This window comes from Zootoca vivipara, chromosome 4 (assembly GCF_963506605.1).
Source record: "Zootoca vivipara chromosome 4, rZooViv1.1, whole genome shotgun sequence".
NCBI lineage: Eukaryota > Metazoa > Chordata > Lepidosauria > Squamata > Lacertidae > Zootoca > Zootoca vivipara.
Window position 1 is genome coordinate 28,203,397 of NC_083279.1, and position 20,596 is coordinate 28,223,992.

At 41.3% G+C, this 20,596-nt stretch overlaps 1 protein-coding gene across 4 annotated transcripts in view; it reads right to left on the minus strand.

Annotated features, from left to right (window-relative positions):
* The window catches only part of MAP4K4 (mitogen-activated protein kinase kinase kinase kinase 4), a 130,636-nt gene that overhangs the window by 35,112 nt on the left and 74,928 nt on the right, over positions 1–20,596 (minus strand). For all 4 annotated transcript variants that reach the window (XM_035116245.2, XM_035116240.2, XM_035116247.2 and 1 more), the window contains exons 5-13: positions 19,447–19,557; positions 15,428–15,518; positions 14,283–14,413; positions 11,821–11,875; positions 11,217–11,295; positions 9,429–9,604; positions 7,390–7,462; positions 6,065–6,275; positions 1,750–1,911 (exon numbers count right to left, since the gene is read on the minus strand). In XM_035116245.2, the coding sequence (XP_034972136.1) occupies positions 1,750–1,911; positions 6,065–6,275; positions 7,390–7,462; positions 9,429–9,604; positions 11,217–11,295; positions 11,821–11,875; positions 14,283–14,413; positions 15,428–15,518; positions 19,447–19,557 (1,089 nt within the window). The remainder of the gene's footprint in view (positions 1–1,749; positions 1,912–6,064; positions 6,276–7,389; positions 7,463–9,428; positions 9,605–11,216; positions 11,296–11,820; positions 11,876–14,282; positions 14,414–15,427; positions 15,519–19,446; positions 19,558–20,596) is intronic.

A 20,596-nucleotide genomic window follows, 5' to 3' on the forward strand; every position in this document is an offset into this window, starting at 1 on the left:
CAACTTTTATTAAAATAATTAGTTTTAGGCACTGTGTGATGAACCGTTAGCAACAGCTAGAGCCAGGCTTCGTTAAGGCATCCCTTTTGCAAGCTTCCCACAGGTAACTACTCTGCCAAACACAACTCTAACCTCGACTGTAAATTATCCTAGCCTCTGTCATCAAAGCAATGCCAGTCTTGCCCAAGTATGTGGTGGTTATGACAGAACACAAACAAACGAACATCCACTAGAGAACAGGTAGAAGACCAAAAAAGCCTTTTTCATCTGGAAATCTAAGCCTTACACTTCAGAAGTCAAACACTGCTTTGTCTGGCCCACTAAACCAAGCCTAAATATGCAGCACCATATCCAATGCTAAGAAGAACATCCTACCATGCAAATTAATAAATGTAGGTAACATAAAACACATGCACTCAAACACAGAGAGACAGTGTATGCAAAAGCAATTAATGACTCAGTGCTGTGGCAAAATGGGAGCTACTTGAAATCTCATGAAGGAAAAGAAATGATGTATACAGATTTGTTATATGCACCTCTTGCAAATCCAGAGTTCAGGTGAAGTGAAGACAGAAGTGTAATTTCTTATAGTCAGCCATAGGGATAGAGTTTGAATAACATCTCTCTGAGTTGCCATTGTATTGTTAGGTTGGGTTTTCCCCCCCTTAGCCCGGGTTCCAATTCTAGTCGCATGCAACTAGTAATCTCAAATGGATTTGTGCATCACCACCGTCCCATTCAATGGGGCCCAGATGTGCAGTGCAAGGTGGATGTTTGCTGCACGCAGGAGCCCCCTTCTCAGAACATGTGGAAGGGGCCGAGCTGCCCACCTAGTCCCACCCCGAACATCCCTGTCCCCAACTGCTAGAGACGAGGTGTGTAGCCTCCACATGTTCGCAGGGCTACAGAGGCCTTCTGCATACAGAATTTCCTGATTTGGGGCAATTTACTGCCATTTCATAGGACAACCTAGCACACATGGGCATCTAGTAGTAGGTAACATTTCTGCACATATTCTCAAAATAAATGTCACAGCATCTTGGGAGGGGAAATTGTTGCAATCCGAGTACAATTACCCATAGTGGCAAGCGCTCTCTTTTTTTCTGAATACAAAGTGTTAAGTTATTTCAGGCCCAATTATGTAACCACTTACATGGAATATTGTTTTCCTAGTACTGACATTGATACTATATGAAAGCATTTGATTTGATTTTTTTACATCATGTATCAAATTATAATTTATTTTAAGCAGGCAAGGCTGATACAATTTGGAAAACAGGCCCCTATTAAGGCATTTTAGTGTACAAGCCTGCAATATATATTTATATGCAGTGTTTGAATTGGCATTTGAAAAATCATAATGGCACAAAACTTTAAGGCCCATCTTGCCTCAGTTTAATGAATGTAATGGAAATTCACCCACCATGTCAAACAATTTAAATGCCATAACTCTGTGTAATAAATTTCCATATGTGCTATAGCGAGTGACTAAGAAGGGGAGTGAAGAGCCAAATAGAATTCAATATAAAGCTCAGCTTCTCCAGCCTACTTTGGGTGTGTGTCCGACCCCTAAATAAAATTGTATTTTGAAGCCATTGGGTGTGACATATGCAACAATTATTCTTTTTACATGCAATATGGATGCTTCTTTGACCACGCAAGGCATAGGAGACTTCTTGCTGGTTTTCTTCAATATTTTGTTCTGGTGGGGAGGGAAATCATACTTAATTCGCATTGTTCCTGACTTACCTGCTCTCTTTCTACTCTCCTCTTTTCCTCCTCTGCTCTCCTTCTCTCCTCTTCTTCCTTGCGCCTCTTTTCCATTTCCTCCATTCGTTTCTTCTCCTCCTGCTCCCTCCTTCTTTGTTCCCGCTCTTGCTGCCTCCGAGCTTCCCGTTCTCTTCTTTGTTGCTGCATTTAAAATAGGTATATGTTATGATGTATACAAATGTCTCACCTCGCCCAACTCTTAAGATCAACCAAGTTCAGCTTTTTATTTTCTGTCTAAGGATACATGAGGGTTTTTTTCCTGACCAGAACATCCTTTGGATTTCCAATTCCCAAATTTTGGAATGCGGTTATTGGCCATATACAATATTAAAATGCAGCATATATCTGGAGAGAACACACTATAAAAATGTATATTTTAAGATGTATATTTTTTTCAAAAATGCTATTTATATAAAGTACATATTTAAATTTGAATTTCTGCGTGGATGTTTTTCTAAATGCACATTAATTTATATACAGCATGAAAGAAATCTATGAAGCAATACATGCAAAAGTGGCAGATACTAGAAACAGAGTGATGCATCAATCAAGTTTAAATGTTACTTTTCAACTTGAGTTTGCCTTCCATATAAAATCCCTAACTGATGCTTGCTGGGCCAGTAACAGTCTCTTACCCTTACCTACTGAACACTGTTGCTGTGAGGATAAAATGAGAAAGGGGCAAACTATTTATACCCTCTTGTCTCCTTGGAGGAAAGGTGTAGAATAAATATTATAATAATAAGTACAGTGGTACCTCGGTTTATGAACACAATTGGTTCCGGAAGTCTGTTCATAAACTGAAGCATTCATAAACTGAAGCGAACTTTCCCATTGAAAGTAATGGAAAGTGGATTAATCCGTTCCAGATGGGTCCGTGGAGTACTCAAACTGAAGCGTACTTAACCCAAAGCATGGGTATAATTGGTTCCGGAAGTCTGTTCATAAACTGAAGCGTTCATAAACTGAAGCAAACTTTCCCATTGAAAGTAATGGATAGTGAATTAATCCGTTCCAGATGGCTCTGCGGCATTCGTAAACCGAAAATTTGTAAACCAAGGTGTTCATAAACCAAGGTTCCACTGTAATATTATTGCCACTAGTGAAAAAATGCTGTGTGTGATTAAAAAGTTGATCAGGTGGTGACACCTGCTCCAAGGTTTCCTGGGACGGCTTGGGAAACAATGGAGCACTCCTTCCTGTTTCAGGAGTACCCCATTCACCTATCAATGTCAATACCCAAATGAGTGAGGAGGGTGCATTGTTCAGTGCAGCTGCCACTGATTTTGCTGCTGGTGGTAGGCCAGGTTGAACTTGCAGCTCAGCAGTCCACACACAGCCTACAAAAAAGGCCCCTGCAGCCCATCTCAATACTATTATGAACTGCAGGACTTTGGGGCTTTTCCTACAGGCCCAGCTTATGTTGCTGCTTTGCCTAATATCCAGCCTGAATAGTTCTAGAGAACAAAAGAATGTATTGTCTTAAGGAATGGGTTGTTAGACATGTATTGCAGAAGTTCACTAGGATCTTTGTTGGATTCTATCTCAGTGCATAGCCGGGGTTTCTTGCATTCAGGCCGCACACTCGTTAATACACCACGTTGGCTTTCAAACTCTTATTTAAATTCTGAGAAAGAATGCATTTCCAACGCAACTCTGCAAAAACCTCTGTCAAATCCATCTGGGTGTGTGCCAGTATTTGGAAAGCAATCCCATATTTTTAAAAGTGCTGGCATTACATCCCCAGAAACTACTTAATGTATAAAACATTCCCGTAATCCCTGTCACAAAACATATGGGGAAATGACATATAGATAGCCTTAAACCCACTACCCAAAACAAAACAATCCATGGCTTCTTTACTATCATTATTCAGTCCACTAAAGAACATACGAAAAAGGACTTCAAATCTTGGGGGGGGGTGGAGAGAAATCATTCAACTTCCCTTGATTTACTTTTTTGCATTTGCAACACATAAGGTGAATTGAGGGCACAGTCCTCAGGCGACTTGACTCATATATTTTTCAGTTTCTGATTTGCTTCCTCTTCTTCTTAAATAGTTCGTTTGGTCAACATTCTTCTAAGAATCAGTTATCTGGCCAAAAAGATTCTAAATAGCTTGAGCATTAGTTGTTCTGTTTTTTAAAAAAATGGAAGATTTTTCCAGTCAAATTTTTGTCAGTTAACCCAGTAATAGGGAACACGATAATTAAGATTCAACAGAATTCAATAACATGTCTTATTAATACTTAGTTCTTCATGGTAAATTGCCATATTTCTTAAAACCATGACATACACCAAATCTTTCTAAACATGTACCAACTGCCTCTGCTTTCTGCAGAACAGAAAATCATCTAAGGTGGTAAATGTTTCTGAACAAAGTACCCCTTCCGTAGCACACCACCTTTTCACAAAGTGAAAATCCTACAGAAAATATGGGAATAAATAACACATTGAACAGAAGCTTCCCCAGTCCCCAAGTTTATGTTTCCTGCTCTGGCCACTAGCCAGAAGAATATAATTCCGTCTGAGTCACTGCAATCCTGGCTCATTTACAACCCTAGCTAAAAGGTATAGCTCTGTATATGCATTTCCTTTAAGCAAAAATGTATAGTATGCCTTCATACGAAACACTTGGGAAAGAGCCCTGAAACCACAGTTTCCCAGTTGGTTGGAATGTCACTGGAAACTGTCGTTTAAGAAACCACAGCATCTTCATCAAAACCAGGTGCTCAAGCAGGGGGAGGAGAAGGGCGAAGAGGGGTTGCTTGTTCCATGGCCAATAAATCATTGTTTGTCATAGTGAAACCATGGCATCTAAGTCGGACCAAAGTACAATCAAACTTCTAGAAACCTCTGCCAGTTTTAGGCTAGTACATCCGCTGTCTCTGAACAATTGTCATGGCATCCGGCAATATGAAAGTTCTATCTGGAGTGTTTAGTCTGTGACAGCTTCATAATAACTGAATGCCAGCGTCAAAAAAGCACTCTGTGAACTTGCGGGAGGCAGTGGAAGACAGGAGTGCCTGGCGTGCTATGGTCCATGGGGTCACAAAGAGTCGGACACGACTAAACGACTAAACAACAACAACAAATTATTTATAATTATTTCAGTTGGCCTAGTCTTGTTGTTTGTGTGAAACTAAGACAAGAATGATTATACAAGAACTTCTAAAAACAACAAAACTGTCTCACAAAGCAGGGAAAAGGCAAACAATTTAAGGAAGCTGTTGAGTGCCTTGTAAACATCAAAACTAAGTGAACGATCATTGTTTTTCCAAGACTGGGGTCAGATGAAAGTAGGTGTTAATAGAAAGGCAACACCATGTTATTCTAGAGCCCAATTTGAGCACTAGCAATCTTGTGATTGTCAATGCAGAGCATCCTGCCCCTAGCTTCTGTGTGAACAGAATGACCCATCTGAAGAGGGTCTATGTGAAAAGGCCTACTGGAATCAAGAACTCTGATTGTGCTGAGCTCCAGGTCAAATAAGAGCCTCCCCCCACACATGATGACTTAGTTGTTACATAGAGTCATGCCCTTTTTGTGAAAGGGGAGGGGAGCAAGCCACTTGATGTATCCTTGCTCACAGCTGCTGTGTTGAAGGAACACACCCCAATTAGGCTTAAATGATGAACCCAGGCACCAAGTTGCACCAGACATTGGGAGGGCTGGGGCTGTCTGCATGTGACGACTGTTGCATCAGGAAAGGCCGACCAGGCCTCCTCTTGATGTGACATCCATATGCCAGGATGCACTAGTCTGCATGGCATCTCCCAATGCTGCACAGCCCAGGGCGACATCCTGCCAGGCTTCCTCTGTCCCCTCAAGATTGGGGGGCTGAGCCCCATCCCAGTGGACATTGGGGGGTGGGGCTTTAGAGGCCTCAGCCCCATACAGTTGGCACGCCTCATGGTGAATAATCCAGCAGGCATATATTGGTTACTTTCAGCATGTTTAGGCTACGATTACATTTCGTGGGTTTTGTATCACGTCATCATATCCTATTCAATAAACGGCCCGATAGCCATCAAGCTTTAGCACCCAATTCAGATACTGCAGTACAGAAAGGAAGCTTCAAAACTGGCAAATAAAACACCCCCTTTGGCTTGGCTGTTCCTGATCATTTGACCTATTGCCTCAATCCAAGTACTCTACCATCAGAAATGCTACAGCAGGAGGTGTTTATTCAGGGGCTCCAGCATTTTCACGATCTTAGGCGAGAATCTGTATTCTTTGGCCCTTTTAACAAAAGGTGAAAAGAGTAGACTTTTCCGTTCTGGCCCGTTTCTACCTCTTCTAGTCTCCTCCTCTGCTCTTTCTGCTGTTCAATGCGCTTTTGTCTCTCTGCCAGCAGCTGTCGCTTGTATTCCTCTTGCTCTCGGAGCTGCTGTTCCTGTAGCAGCTGTTGTCTCCGAAGAGCTTCAGAACGTTCCTTGTTTTCCTGCTGCAATCTCAGGAAATCACGTCTGAGGGTAGATTCTCCAGGCACATTAACAATAGAACTGTAAGAAGGAGAGGGGGGGGAGTTATTAAAACCCAAACAAAAGCCAGTAAGTAAATAACTTGAGCACTTTTTCATTTAACATCTTTCTTTGATTTCCCCTGGGGAGCACTAAAACTGTACAGTAACACTGCAGGAGGGCCGTGGGGTTGGGAAGAGTGTCAAATCAGCAGAAATCAGAATGTAGTCAATTTTCTCCAGAAGTATGAACAAAAATCTGGGTGTTTTGCTTTCTTGTTTTTTAGGGAAAGTGATCACACACTTACACAGCTGGTTCTTAGTAATCTCGAAGTTATTCATTGCAATGTCTCCAGCATCTTGATGCTTTGAGGTGCTTATCATATCCCAAGACAACGTATTTGCCTAGGCTACCATTTGGTATGTTTGGTATTTCGAGATCTTTAATATTGTGCAAACAAACAATATTTTACATTTCCCCTGCATGATGGGAAATGAGGTCATTGCTTTGCTTCTGGTCATGTGACACTGGAACACTCATGTGCCATTGTTGCAATCATTTAAACATTATTCCATCTACACTCTTGCAGAGAGGATTAGGCCAAGACAAAGCGAATGAGCTGGGATTTGAACCTTGGTCAGCTTTCTGTGCTCAAACAAAATATTCCAAGCTGCCACACACTCAACTCTAAGCTGGATGGCAATCCTAACAGGGGTTCAGGACAAATGATAAAATAGATTCCCCCCCAAACACACACTCAGAGAAACTCCTTGTTTTACACCAATCATTAATATTAAGGATTCTACCCCTGCCTTTTAAGAGTAAGACCTTAATGTCATGGAGGATGGGGCTATCAAAGCCAAGAGCCACGGTGCCTATGTTGTACCTCCACTGTCAGAGGCAACTTGACCCTTTATACCTGCTGCTGGGAATTACAAGTGGGGAGGGTGCTGTTATACTCCATGACCTGCTTGGTGGTACCTGTCCGGCTACTGTGAAAAGAGGATGCTGAGCCAGATGGGCCTTTGGTCTGGGATCCAACGAGCCTGCTCTTGTTTTCTTGAGTTTGGTGATCTTGCAAACCAGATGTTCACAGAATTTTTAACTGACCCCTAACATTTTTCTTTGGATGATGGTGATGTTAGAGATACACTACCTTGGCTCTCCTTCTTGTTCAGGCACTTCCTCTTCCTCTTCTTCACTTCCACTATATTCATATTCAGTTTCATCTGGTAGGAGAGGAGTGGGGTGGGGAGAATGTGGCAGGAGAAAACAGCCGTGAAAACAATTATCCTGGAATGTTTAAACCCCACATTCCAAACAGAACATAGGAGTTCTATGCAAAAGCTGTTTTATCAGCCAAAGCTTTGGGAAAGCTCCAAGATAAATATAATAATAGGCAATTTCATCAACATGAGTTGTTTTTTAAAAAAACCAACTACTAGAGAATCATTCTTAAGAGTGCTTTCGTTGCCAAAGCAAAAATATTGTTGCTGTGGACTGTCCAAAGCTACTCCACCAGACAAGGAACACAAAATTAAACCCAGGAATTCAATGTGGAAATTTTAGATACACAATATACCAGTACTGGGGACCCAGGTGGCGCTGTGGTTAAACCACTGAGCCTAGGGCTTGCCGATCAGAAGGTTGGCGGTTCGAATCCCTGTGATGGGGTGAGCTCCTGTTGCTTGGTCCCAGCTCCTGCCAACCTAGCAGTTCGAAAGCACGTCAAAATGCAAGTAGATAAATAGGAACCGCTACAGTGGGAAGGTAAACGACGTTTCCATGTGCTGCTCTGGTTTGCCAGAAGCGGCTTTGTCATGCTGGCCACATGACCTGGAAGCTATACGCCGGCTCCCTTGGCCAATAATGCGAGATGAGCGCGCAACCCCAGAGTCGGTCACGACTGGACCTAATGGTCAGGGGTCCCTTTACCTTTTTATACCAGTACTACAACTCTCTCTCTCTCTACCCAGGACTCTCAATCCTTTCTCAAAATGACCACTTTGGAAGAGGTCAAAGATAAATATTGGGGCTGGATTCCAAAGCGCTATTTCAGATGGAATTTATGGCACTTTTTTGACATCTAACTGGCAGATTGCCATGCCATTTCGTAAACACCTATTGCAATTATTTCCACTTCAGTTTGTCATGTAGCTCACAGTGCGAGGTGATGACACTGCTTTTCAGGAAGCTCGCCCAGAACCTAGTGGGCATGCAGAACTAGTTGCATGCTTTTAAAAATGTCTACGTTTTCTAATATGTCAGCCTCAGCACTTTCTGAAGCTGCCCGCATTCTACCACCCCATGAGTATTCAATTCCTTTCCTCACTTTTAAAAGTGTTGCTCCCTCTTTCTATGCAGTTGCAGAACTAAGAAACTAATCGAACTGATTTCCCTCTTCTCTTTCATTCTACTCCTTCACTTCTATGGTCCTGTCACAGGGCAAAAAAATAATGATACAGTCAAATCTGGGCTCCCGAATGCCTGTGTTATCATACGTTTTGGCTCCCGAATGCCGAAAACCCAGACATAAATGCTCCGGTTTTCGAACGTTTTTCGGAACCCGAACGTCCGGCGCGGCTTCCGCTCGAGTGCAAGAAGCTCATGCAACCAATCAGAAACTGTGCCTCGGTTGTCGAACATTTTGGAAGCCGAACGGGCTTCCGGAACAGATTACGTTCGACAACCAAGGTTTGATTGTGTTCATTTAATGGCTAGCATGCATCTTGTTCTTCCTTAAATTAGAGGCAGGGAGGGTGGGTCTCTTACTGGGAAGGGACCATGAGGGGGGGTCTGATCTCTTCATTGTCCCACCATGATTGGAAGGTAGATTTTCCCTCCCCATGAGCTATGGCTAGGAGCCTTAGAGGGGAAATTCCCCATGGTTGCCAATGGATTCTAGCCATGCAGAAAGTTGGGATTGCTTGGGATCACGATGAGGCACTGGAGAAATAAGCCTCCCCTCCCCACACCCAGTAAGAGTCGACCCACCTGTAACCTGTAATTATTCAAGGGAAATCAAAATATATACCTGCATGCTACGTATTAAGTGAGCATCTAGTTTGGTCCTTAGTTTGTAATCCAGTACACCTGCAATTTATTTTATATACCACTCTAGAACAAACATTTCTACTACAACAAGCACACGGACACTTGCAAGAAGATTCAAAAATTTTCAAAAAGATCACATACCCTTTTCGCCTCTCTTCTTCTTGGTTCTGTCTATGTGATCTTTAAGCTGGATTCGGACTTGCCTTTCATTTGGCTGATCGCGTATAAATGGGTGTTTTAAAAGCTGCTCTGTAGGAGGTCGTTGCATATAGTTCTTCACTAAACAGCCCTCTATAAAACTAAAGAACTTTTTTGACCTGAGCAAAAATAAAACGACACACATTTTAAGTCATTTTGACAAGATCAGAATATATTTAGCAAGGTTCCCTTGCATCCTAAAAAGTGGCAGGACCAATCTCTGACAAACAAATTTGGCTGAATGCAACACAAAGTGTGAGGGCAATAACTTCACAAGGAAAAACAAATTATATTTGCTTGTATCTAGATACTTTAAAGATCTTAGGGGAGTTTGAGTTATCTTTCTAGAAGTAAATGGTAAATAAGGGCCTGGTTCAAACAGAGCCTATTTTTCCTGGGGAAATAGCTTTACATTAGCATGAGTCCCCATTCTGGCCAACCAATCAAAATAGAGATCCTCAGGAACTTCATGTGTGTATATTCATTCATTCATTCCCCCCTCTCTCTGTAAATTCAACAAAGGAATAACTCCATTTAATTTCCTTAAATGTAATTTATAAAAAAGAGTTCTAAAACATTAGCACAAGAACTCTGCATTCCTGAACATAACTAGAGTCACCTTGAGGTTGTCAGTGGCTGTCAAAGTTATACATAAAAGTGGTTTGGCTTAAAAATACAATCTGATAGAGTTAATGAATTTCTGTCATCTGGTGAAATGGATAACCATACTATTCGCTGTTTGCAATTATTACAGTGAAAGACTTCATGAATTTTAACAAATACCTTCAACATGGAAGCTAGGAGTTGGGCTGCATTTGCCCACTCCCTTATTCTATGTTGTGTCATTTTCAGCTTCAGTGGCTGCAGAATTTGTCAGCTTAACAAGAAGCTGGTGTCAACCAAGCCTATTTTTTTGTCCTTGTTAAGAACCATTAAAACTATATAATGATCTCAGCTCGGGCTCTCACTCAGTAGTTAAGAATTTTCAGACACCTGTGAATTATTTTTCAGGTCTTTAGAAATAACACAATGGTGACTTTTGGACAGTAAACCTCAGTTCAGCACTACATAAACAACCCTAGCAACTTGTTGGACTTGAATACAAAAGCTTTTCTTGGTCATTTCCTTAAATTTCATACAAGAAAGAAGATTCCACCTAAACATTAGGAAGAACTTCCTGACAGTAAGAGCTGTTCGACAGTGGAATTTGCTGCCAAGAAGTGTGGTAGAGTCTCCTTCTTTGGAGGTCTTTAAGCAGAGGATTGACAGGCATCTGTCAAGAATGCTTTGATGGTGTTTCCTGCTTGGCAGGGGGTTGGACTGGATGGCCCTTGTGGTCTCTTCCAACTCTATGATTCTATGATTCATTTCATCCCAACCAAGGACCATGTTTAACACCACCTATGGTTTAGTTTTAGCAACCCAGCTTTATAATTCACAGTTCCCATTTTTCTTGTTGTGAAACTCACCATAGTTATGTTAAATCATGATCCCGAGTTTGAAAATAATGACAAGCAACATTTAAAGGAAAGTGAAAGCTTCTGAAACGCTCCTGAGCGCAGGAAGAAGAGAAGAAAGCAGATCACACAAGCCTGAAAAGAGGCAAGGCACATTTAATGTAACTCTGAGCAGGGGTTCTGCATTATGTCCAAACATGGCTTTTCAGTCTTGTGAAAGGAAAAATGCTGTATTGCAACCAATATACAACTTCCCACTATAGCAGCCACATACCATTTCTTCGATTTTAGTCGTGGAGGAGGATTTCTAGGAATAAGAAACAGGGCTCGCATTGGATGCATGTCGCAGAGAGCTAGAAATAAATAAGAAAAAAAGCATTTCATTCTCTGCACTGACATTTTATGAAAATTGCAATTTGGGGGGTGGCGAGAGAGAGAAAGACTTGAGACTAAGTTTCCTTGGCAAGGCTATCCATTAAATATTGTTCTTTACAGTTACACAAACACAAAGCATTGATACTGTTGCAGCATATCTGTTCGAAGATCTGATGTCTCACATCAGAAAGTTTATATGGATTCAATAAATCTCTATTACAAGGTTTCTCCCATTGTTTTGTTTCTATAGCCCTAGCACAACCTCAAAGTAATGATTTGGCACAGGGCTATCTGGCAAAAGGCGCTGCTATTTATGGTGTTTTATTTTTATGCTGCTAGAGGAGGTGGGGTGGGAATCCAAGAGAACAGAAATCAACCATTGTGCTTTCAAAAATCTCAAGTGTAAGCTTAGGTTACAAAGAGCAAGTTAAAATATAGGTTTCAAACTTAAAACAAAAACAAAAAACCATCAGGCCAATAGAAAATGGATACATATCACTTACGGGGAGCACCTTCTGCCATCTCGATAGCTGTAATGCCACATGACCAAAGGTCACTCTGCAAAAAGACACCATGTTAGCAAACACTTTTATCCATTTTTCTTTCCAGTCTCTGATGCACTGCATATCGAATTGCATAAACCTAGACTTTCCTTTTACTTTATTATGGGTGGGGAAAACAATACCCAAATAAGAATATTAAAACTGACTTATGGAGAACTTATTATTTAGCATCTACACAGCCAATCTCCTGTGTAAGTCAAACTCTAAGTAAGACTATGTTGGATTTAAATAAATATCACAAGTGGGTTTCCCCCCCTCCTTTACACTCCCCCCCTCCGACCCCCCCCCCAAATGTCTTCCCTCCATGAAGTAACATTTCTGGAATTTTTACAAATCAAAAGCTTTTTGCTATTTGGTGGATGTAATTACATAGAAACCAAACAAAATTGAGGGGTGCTGACACCAACAGAAAGCAAATATGGCGCTAAATTAAGCCCAAGGAAGACTCCTAAAATACACACTTGAAGAGGAAGGCTAAAAAAAATTACTCCAAATAGGTCATAGCCATGTTGCTTATTCTATTCCAAAATAAACATAGGGATGAATTTCTGATTATAGGAGGCAATAAGACTTCAGATGCTACTGCTGTTTTTCCATGGGCTAGTTGTCCTACGCTCCAGTTCCCAAGTATTCCCGTAATGCTCTTGTAGGATGAGATACATAAAATGAATTTTTCCCAGGGTGTTTGGTAGATTAAAAGACAATCCTAACATTCTGGTGCTGCCCAGAGATCGAAATGTCTCTGTCAGCAATAACAGACAGGACATAACAATTTATAGGTGGAGGAACACTTCGATTTTCCAGAAGAGACCCACTAGATGGCAATTTGAGGCTAAAAAGTCAGCCTTATTCACCACTATCACAACTGCTGCAAATTCGTAACATATCAGTGCCACAATTCATCTTTGGCACATGGCGAGATACCAGGGATCATTTCCTGAGGGCCTCCTCCGTGAGAGGTCCAAAGGTTGGCAGCACGAGAACAGGCCTTTCCTGCCATGGCTCCCCATTTGTTGAATGCTCTCCCAAGGGTGCCAACTAGAAACATTTATCTATAACCACGCCTTTAGCTAATTTAACAATCTATGGCTGTGGTGATAGCAGCAGTGTTGTTTTTGTTCGTTATTAGGGTAGGTATTCTTTGTGTTTTTAATATTGTAAAGAGCTCCATGACCTTTTGATGAAGAGTGGTATAGAAATTTTTATGATGGTGATGATGATGATGATGATGATAATAATAATAATAATAATGTTCCCTGTCCACTTCTGCTGTCCTTCCCTTCTCTCACATATTCTCACAATCGACTGTGTTTCAGAGCACTATGCTATACCTAATAAAAATAGTATCTCATCTTATGTAAGATCTTATTCTCAAAGGCAATTAAGGATTTCAAGTTCCCAAGCTTTATTTAGATTAATGCACTGTTTCTAGCAATGAGAATTAAATATTTTATTCTCTTTTCTCCTGTGGTTGCCTAAGAGGAGCTTAGAGATTTCCATAAGGCTGCTTTAAAAGGAACCTAGCTTTAAAGGAGAAGGAGAAGGAAACAAATTATGAAACAAGACCATTTAAGCTTGATAGCCCTTAAAGGCTGACGTTTGTTGCATCTATTGATGCTCAGACAGAAAAAGTCAAATAAGGACAATCATCTTGTATCGAATACCAGTTTCAAATGAACATCTAAACCATGCCATGGGTGAATGCTTGCTTCCCCCCCCCCCACCTCCTCATGCTAGGGAAGAATGAAAGCTTCCTCTTAGAACAAATCAAAGCTCCATGTTATGTCCAAAGAAACCAGGGTCTTAAATGACAACACAACAAACTTTGGTTTCTTTTGAAGCTGAACTTCAGTTCTCCTTTCACAGAAGAAGACATGGAGGTGGGATGGGAGAATCCTATCAACCAGGGGTGACCCTTGACCCAATTTCATGTGAGCTGCACAGAAAGAAAGAGTGGAAGAAAGGAGAATTTAGGGGCACCTTCACTGAAAGCCCTCTATGAAGAGTGTGAGAGAGGGGAGAAGGGAGTATGAAACTTATGTGCAGACACACAACTTTGACTGCCCATGTATTTATTTTCACTGTGTGCACACATACAAGCTGCACAAATTCACACACAAAAATGGAAATATGTCTTAAGATTGTCACCTGTGGGTTTCATGCTCCTTCCTATATTGGGAGTTTCCCATGTAGGGAATGCACTGTTAAGCTCTATACTACATGCATTAATTTATTAGGTTATACTGTCTGCGCCTGCTTTCCACTGCACTTAATCAACTGTAAGAGAAATTCCTTAGAAAAGCAAAGGGGGGGTCATGTCTTCCAGGCACAGCACTCATGATAAATACAGGATTTGTAGAACACTCAATACACCCTAACAACTATGTTAATATTTCTCTTACTCTGTAGTCATATGTAGCATCTGGGTTTTCATCACAGGCAATAACTTCTGGGGCCATCCAGTAAGGCGTGCCAATAAAGGTATTTCTTCTACCGACTGTCCTGTCCAGCTGAGCACTAACACCAAAGTCCACTACATCAAGAACAGAAAAAAAGAAGAATCAAAACACACTGAAGCGAGATCTCCAGGATCACTGTAAAATAAATAGTGTAGGTGTTCTGGCAATATGCTGCAGATATATACCAAGGCTTCTACAATTCGGAAAATGAGTTAAAATGGACATTTATATGGATCGATGCTAGAAGGTATTCGACTCATTAATAGAAAGTAATCTTCAACACGTCTCATGGGTTTACTAGCAAGACAGCATCCATATCAGACAAAGGGCTGCAAGAACATTGTCCACAGAAGCTACATGCACAAAGCCAAGTAAGTGGTTCCCTTTTTGAAGGAAGAAGGGTGGAATAATCAAGGCCCACGTGCCACATTTATCAGAGTTTGCACATACTAAATCAAACCATGACTTAGCACAAACAAGCAAACTGTGGGAGGGGAGATTGAGGGGAGATTGCAGTCGCTTTGATTCTCACTGGCCATGCTCATGCTGCCCTGAGCTAATCCATCATTTAGCTTAGTGTGCCACCTGAACCAGGTCTCTCTCCAGACATACCATGAGCCGTAACCAACGTTTGTTCTATGTTTACAGATCATTGTTCGTCAGGGAGAGCTGAACCACAAATGTGGGTTTGGACAACGTGGGAAGCCAAACCACAATGCCGCAGAGCACAATAGCAAGGGAGGAGAAAAGTGGCTGCAATATCCTCTCTAGGAAGCTGTGTACATGCTTTTTCATGCTCAGCCATGGCTTGGCTTGGCTTAGCATTAAGTGCAAACGAGGGCAGAAGACTTTCTGACACAGAAATCAATCTCTGTTTCAAGAAATACAATTTCCTAAAATGCATGCAATGCCAGCAGCTCTTTTTTGACAGCATGGTTACTCATTGGAGAACCAAGGCAACCCTCTTATTTACTTGTTACCAGGAACACCCCACTCAACAAGCAAAAATGCTCTGAAGTCAGATTAAGAGATACAGAAACTAAGCAGAGAGAGGAAAGAAAGCGAGTAGAACAGGCTAATTAACTTACCCAGTTTCACCTCTGCATTTTCTGTTAGCAATACATTCTGCCCTTTGATATCCCGATGAATCACATGGTGGGCATGGAGATGCGCCAATCCCTGCATTTAAAAAGAAAAAAACCCAGAAGACTGTAGGGTCTTCTTCCCCTTTAATTTTGCAACTACATTCTACTGCAACTATTTGACAAAACCATATAGACCTTGTGGATTCTTTCCCTCCAGCCCAGCGCAACATGATCAACTGTAGATGTTTTCAACAGCATGCCACCCACATAGACCTTACTTGTCAAAAATAAGGTAGCCGTGTTGGTCTGCCATAGTCAAAACAAAATTTAAAAAATTCCTTCCAGTAGCACCTTAGAGACCAACCAATGGTCTCTGCATGCACACAAAAGCTCATACCAATAACAAAATTAGTTGGTCTCTAAGGTGCTACTGGAAGGATTTTATTTATTTTTGTCAAAAATAAGTGCAGCTATAAAGCGTTGTGCACACATTTTACAAAGGTGAAACACAACAGCTGCGCTATACAAGTTATTTTAAGAATCTATAAATATGTATAGCGCATGCTTGACTGGCAAGAGTTAATATTATAAGGACCACACTACATCATGACAATGAAACCACTTATGGAACTATGGAGAGATATTCAAAGGATATACAAGAAACAAAGCAATGCACTTTTGCCAGGAATATGGAATGACTCAACTGTGTAAGAGAGGACTAAAAAACAAATGTTCAGCTTTAGGAAAGGGGTGGCTAAGAAGAAATGTGACACAAGGAGTAATCGGGAACACTTGTTTACCACTTTTACTTACTGCATGTAACTGCCTCCAGAGGAGGCTAAAAATTGGATGTGACAAACGTAAAGCACAGTAGCAGTATGAATTCTGGATGCATATTTTTCTCTTTAGCTTGTACTGTTATGTAGATGAGCAGATATATAAATCTATTTGGTACAGATAGTGTCTTCAAGAATGACCAAATTATTGGAGGGGAGGGACAGGAAATGGTTTATGTTGACTGTTTGCTGCAATTATTTGCAGTGCCTTAAGTCTTACTCATTTACTTCCCATTACATGCTAGGACATGAGGGACCCAGGTGGCGCTGTGGTTAAACCACTGAGCCTAGGGCTTGCTGATCAGAAGGTCGGCGGTTCGAATCCCTGTGACGGGGTGAGCTCCCGTTGCTTGGTCCCAGCTCCTGCCAACCTAGCAGTTCGAAAGCACATCAAAATGCAAGTAGATAAATAGGAACCGCTATAGCGGGAAGGTAAACGGTGTTTCCATGTGCTGCTCTGGTTTGCCAGAAGCGGCTTTGTCATGCTGGCCACATGACCTGGAAGCTATACGCCGGCTCCCTCGGCCAATAATGCGAGATGAGCGCGCAACCCCAGAGTCAGTCACGACTGGACCTAATGGTCAGGGGTCCCTTTACCTTTACATGCTAGGACACCACTGGATACTCTTTCTTCTCACTGTCTAAGTTCCCAAGTGGCACAAAGAACAGGAAGCATGCAATCAATCTGACCTATTACCATACTGTATGTAACAATGGATAGACCATTTACCTCCAATGAGAGGCTGCAGCTGGTGTTATCAGGATAGGTGGTGGTAAAAAACCACTTCTGGCAAGGCCACCACCTGATTGTTGGTTGGCAGAATTGAAGCTTGATGCAGTAGAGCAGGGTTTCCCAAACTTGGGTCTCCAGCTGTTGTTGGAGTACAACTCCCATCATCCCTAGCTAGCAGGACCGGTGGTCAGGGATGATGGGAATTGTAGTCTAAAAACAGCTGGAGCCCCATGTTTGGGAAACCCTTGAAGGCAGTAGAGCCTTGAGGTTTTTAACTTCCAGGTAATATCAAACTTTTTTGACAAATCCTTCGCTCCCAAATTGCATGGACCCACTACCACAACATATCATGGAGGCATGATCATTCGTGTTCCCCCTCACCTCATTAGGCAACATGCAAAGCTGGTAGGGGGGGGGGAACCTTGTAAACTTCTAGAACTTAAGTGCATGTGTTGATATTTACAAAGTACCGAGCTGTATGAATGAAGAACTCTGAAATTCCATGAGAAAAGAAGACATGCTTGCTATCCGTCTCCTGTGACAAGTGAAGATGACGTGGAAGAAGTACTTTGCTGGAGTTGGTTCATTTTTCTTTTAGGTACCAGTGGGGGGGGGGGGAGAACAGATAGGCTAGTAAATATTTCTGAGCCAGAAACTTTTGCAGACTTACTGCTGTTCTCTTTTGTTTTCATGAAACTTAATTGTGATGGAGATACTTCGAGTCAAGTGCAAGGGCCAGGTCACTTATAAGCAACACTCCCTAAGCAGCCAGTTTTCTTTTCTTTTCTTTCTTTCTTGCCCACAACAGACATTATTTGAAAGTGCTTTGGGGCTGAATGATTAATATTAATAGCACAAAGTTAAGCGATTTGCTTTAAACAAAAATCTTTGATCATGATTTACTATGCCCAAGCTGCTTTTACACTATGTGTTAAAAATAAATGAGGAGATCCAATTAAATTGAACACCGGGTAGGACTGGAATAAAGGCAATGATAATACTGTTCCCCACAAAGAATACGGGCTTGACCTCTGGAATATACTGCTACAGAAGCAGCGGTGCCATAATTAATAAACAAAATGCCTCCATGATCTGTTGTGGTAGTGGTCCATGCAATTTGGGAGTGAAGGATTTGTCCATTCTAGAAAAAGTTTAGAATAGCCGAGTTTGCCTATGCCTGAGATAAGGTTCCAGTAGCTGCCAAAACACAACAGATAATTTTCCTTTCAAGGAACACCTGCCAGGAAATGATGCTCATTTGTTGTAGGAAGGCATTTCTATGTCAATATACCCTGCAGCAGTATTGATGGATTCATCAGGTTGGGGAATACTGCCTTGCTTGTTTTATGATTATTTAATGTAATCTGGAATTTATTGTAAATTTAAGATTATTTTGAGCACACAAGTAGATTTTTAAGTGTTAAAAAACCCAAAACATTATGGAAGGTCTCTGCTTCCAAACAGCACTTAAGGCAGGATTCCAAAGCAGCCAACAAATCCCCTCTAATAGGTTGGAGGAGCACAAATCAGGGCTTTACCTACACGCTGAAAGTAACGAAGCAGCAAGAGAGCATTCTACCGGTAATCCATGCTGCTTTATAAGGGTTCAGATTTGAGCAGTACTGAGGTAGAGATATGGGCTTCTCCTATATATTTTGAGTATGAACTTTATCTTAGTGTTCCATTTAGTGCCAAAAATTATCCAGGAGAATTAACACAAAGGGAAATGTTTGTGCCACTGCAAACGGGTACGGGTTAAAACAGAACTGCCTTCTCTTGCATTCATGGTTTTAACGATGGAAAGGCAGCATACAAATAAAATGACATATGTATGTATCCAAATCTGAGCTTCGGTATTTGCTTTACAGAAGAAGAAGCCACATACAAAAAGGGAAGAGTAACACTTGTGCCAAAGAAAACAGAAGCACACCAGCATGCAGTCCTTTTTATTGATCCACCACCTGGCTGCATGACCCAGAGAAATCACCCTGCGCTAGCCCTGTGAAGTGGATGAAGAAAACACATGCTGTATTTTAATATCCATTGCAATTTGCAGATTTGCAGACAAAGATGTGAGCAGCCCTTGGCCATATGTTTGGAATGTACTTCAGCCATTTGGAAAACGTTCTTCTCCGCTGGTAATCAGGCTGCTCCCAGAGGTATATTTTGCATTACAAGTGAAGCATCAGATCCCACCACTTAGTATCATTTCCAATGCACATAGCCTATGTTAAAATGATTATGTAACCGTTGGCTTAAGTTTGGTTTTTTAAAAAATATATTTTTTTAAAAAATGATTAGCATTCAAGAACTGCTTTAATCCTGTGTCTCATGTCACAGGGTTAAAGCCATGTACTTCACTGCCAATTCACTGGAAATTAATGCAGGAATTAAATCTCGCCATTTTTGTTTCGTTTTTCAAAAAGAAAAAAAAATGCTTATCATTTCCTTACCCTCAGAATTTCTCTGGAGATGTAGGCTATCCAGTCCTCCTTCAAAGTATTTCCTTTCGTATTCTTCACAAGGTCTGTAATAGAGCCTGCACCACAAAACTCCATGACAAGCTACAAAAGACAGAATGCAAAAAAAGAGAGAGAGAGAGAGAGAGAGTCAATATAGGATAGAAATATCAGGGATCCAGCTGCACTGCAACAAAGCTTACTGGACAATTAAGGAAGGCAAACAATCATAACAGCCAAAGTGGGTCTTAATCTATATTCCTTTAACATCAATACATTCATTTATTAGCTTCCAGAGAACAAAGATGTTCACATTACTTAATGTATGGCATGTATATAGTAGTAACAGGTGACTAAAACCAAAGACTGCTAGATTGTTTGGATATTGAAAAGTTTTGCCTCAATGAGCAAGGCAAAAAAACAGATCCTAACACACACATGCTCTCTCTCTCTTTTGCCCTGAGTTTCTAGAATGCCAAGACCCATGGTGTTCTAAAATTTGAGAGCAAGGACGCAAGCTTCCCCCACCAACTGACATTAGAAGTCTAATCAGTCTCCACCAGGACTAGGGCACCTGTGGCTTCCCAGTGTCAAATGACTGCAACTCCTATTATTTGTAACTACTGGCCATGGGTCAGCTACGGCTGATAGGAGTTCAACAAAATCTGGAAGGCCACAAGTTCCCAACCCTGCTCTATACCACTAGGCTGCAATCCTATTCCCATTTACCTGCGTGTGTAAGCAAGGCCCACTGAACTTAGTGAGACTTGTGGATAGCACGAAAGGTTTATTTGCAGAAAAATAAAATGCTCACATTACTTTCTATTGCATTGTTGTTTTTTTACTGGGTGTGCTTCCTGACTGGAAGGAGGCAAACCTAGAAAAGCAGCTCATACAGAGATGCAATGGGCAGCCTCTTAAAGGAAAGATGGAAGAGCCAGTTGATGCTGATCATCCCAAGCACAGGCTAACTTGCTTAGCTCAGCTCAACCTATCGTACAAACACGATAAACCTAGCAGAGCTATTTTACTTTAAACTAGTTAAAATCCTAGAACAATAAATGCTTCTTTTATGTGAATTTATGCAAACTCTTCACATTTCTACCAAGTATTAAGGAAACAAAATTATACAGGATTTTTAAGA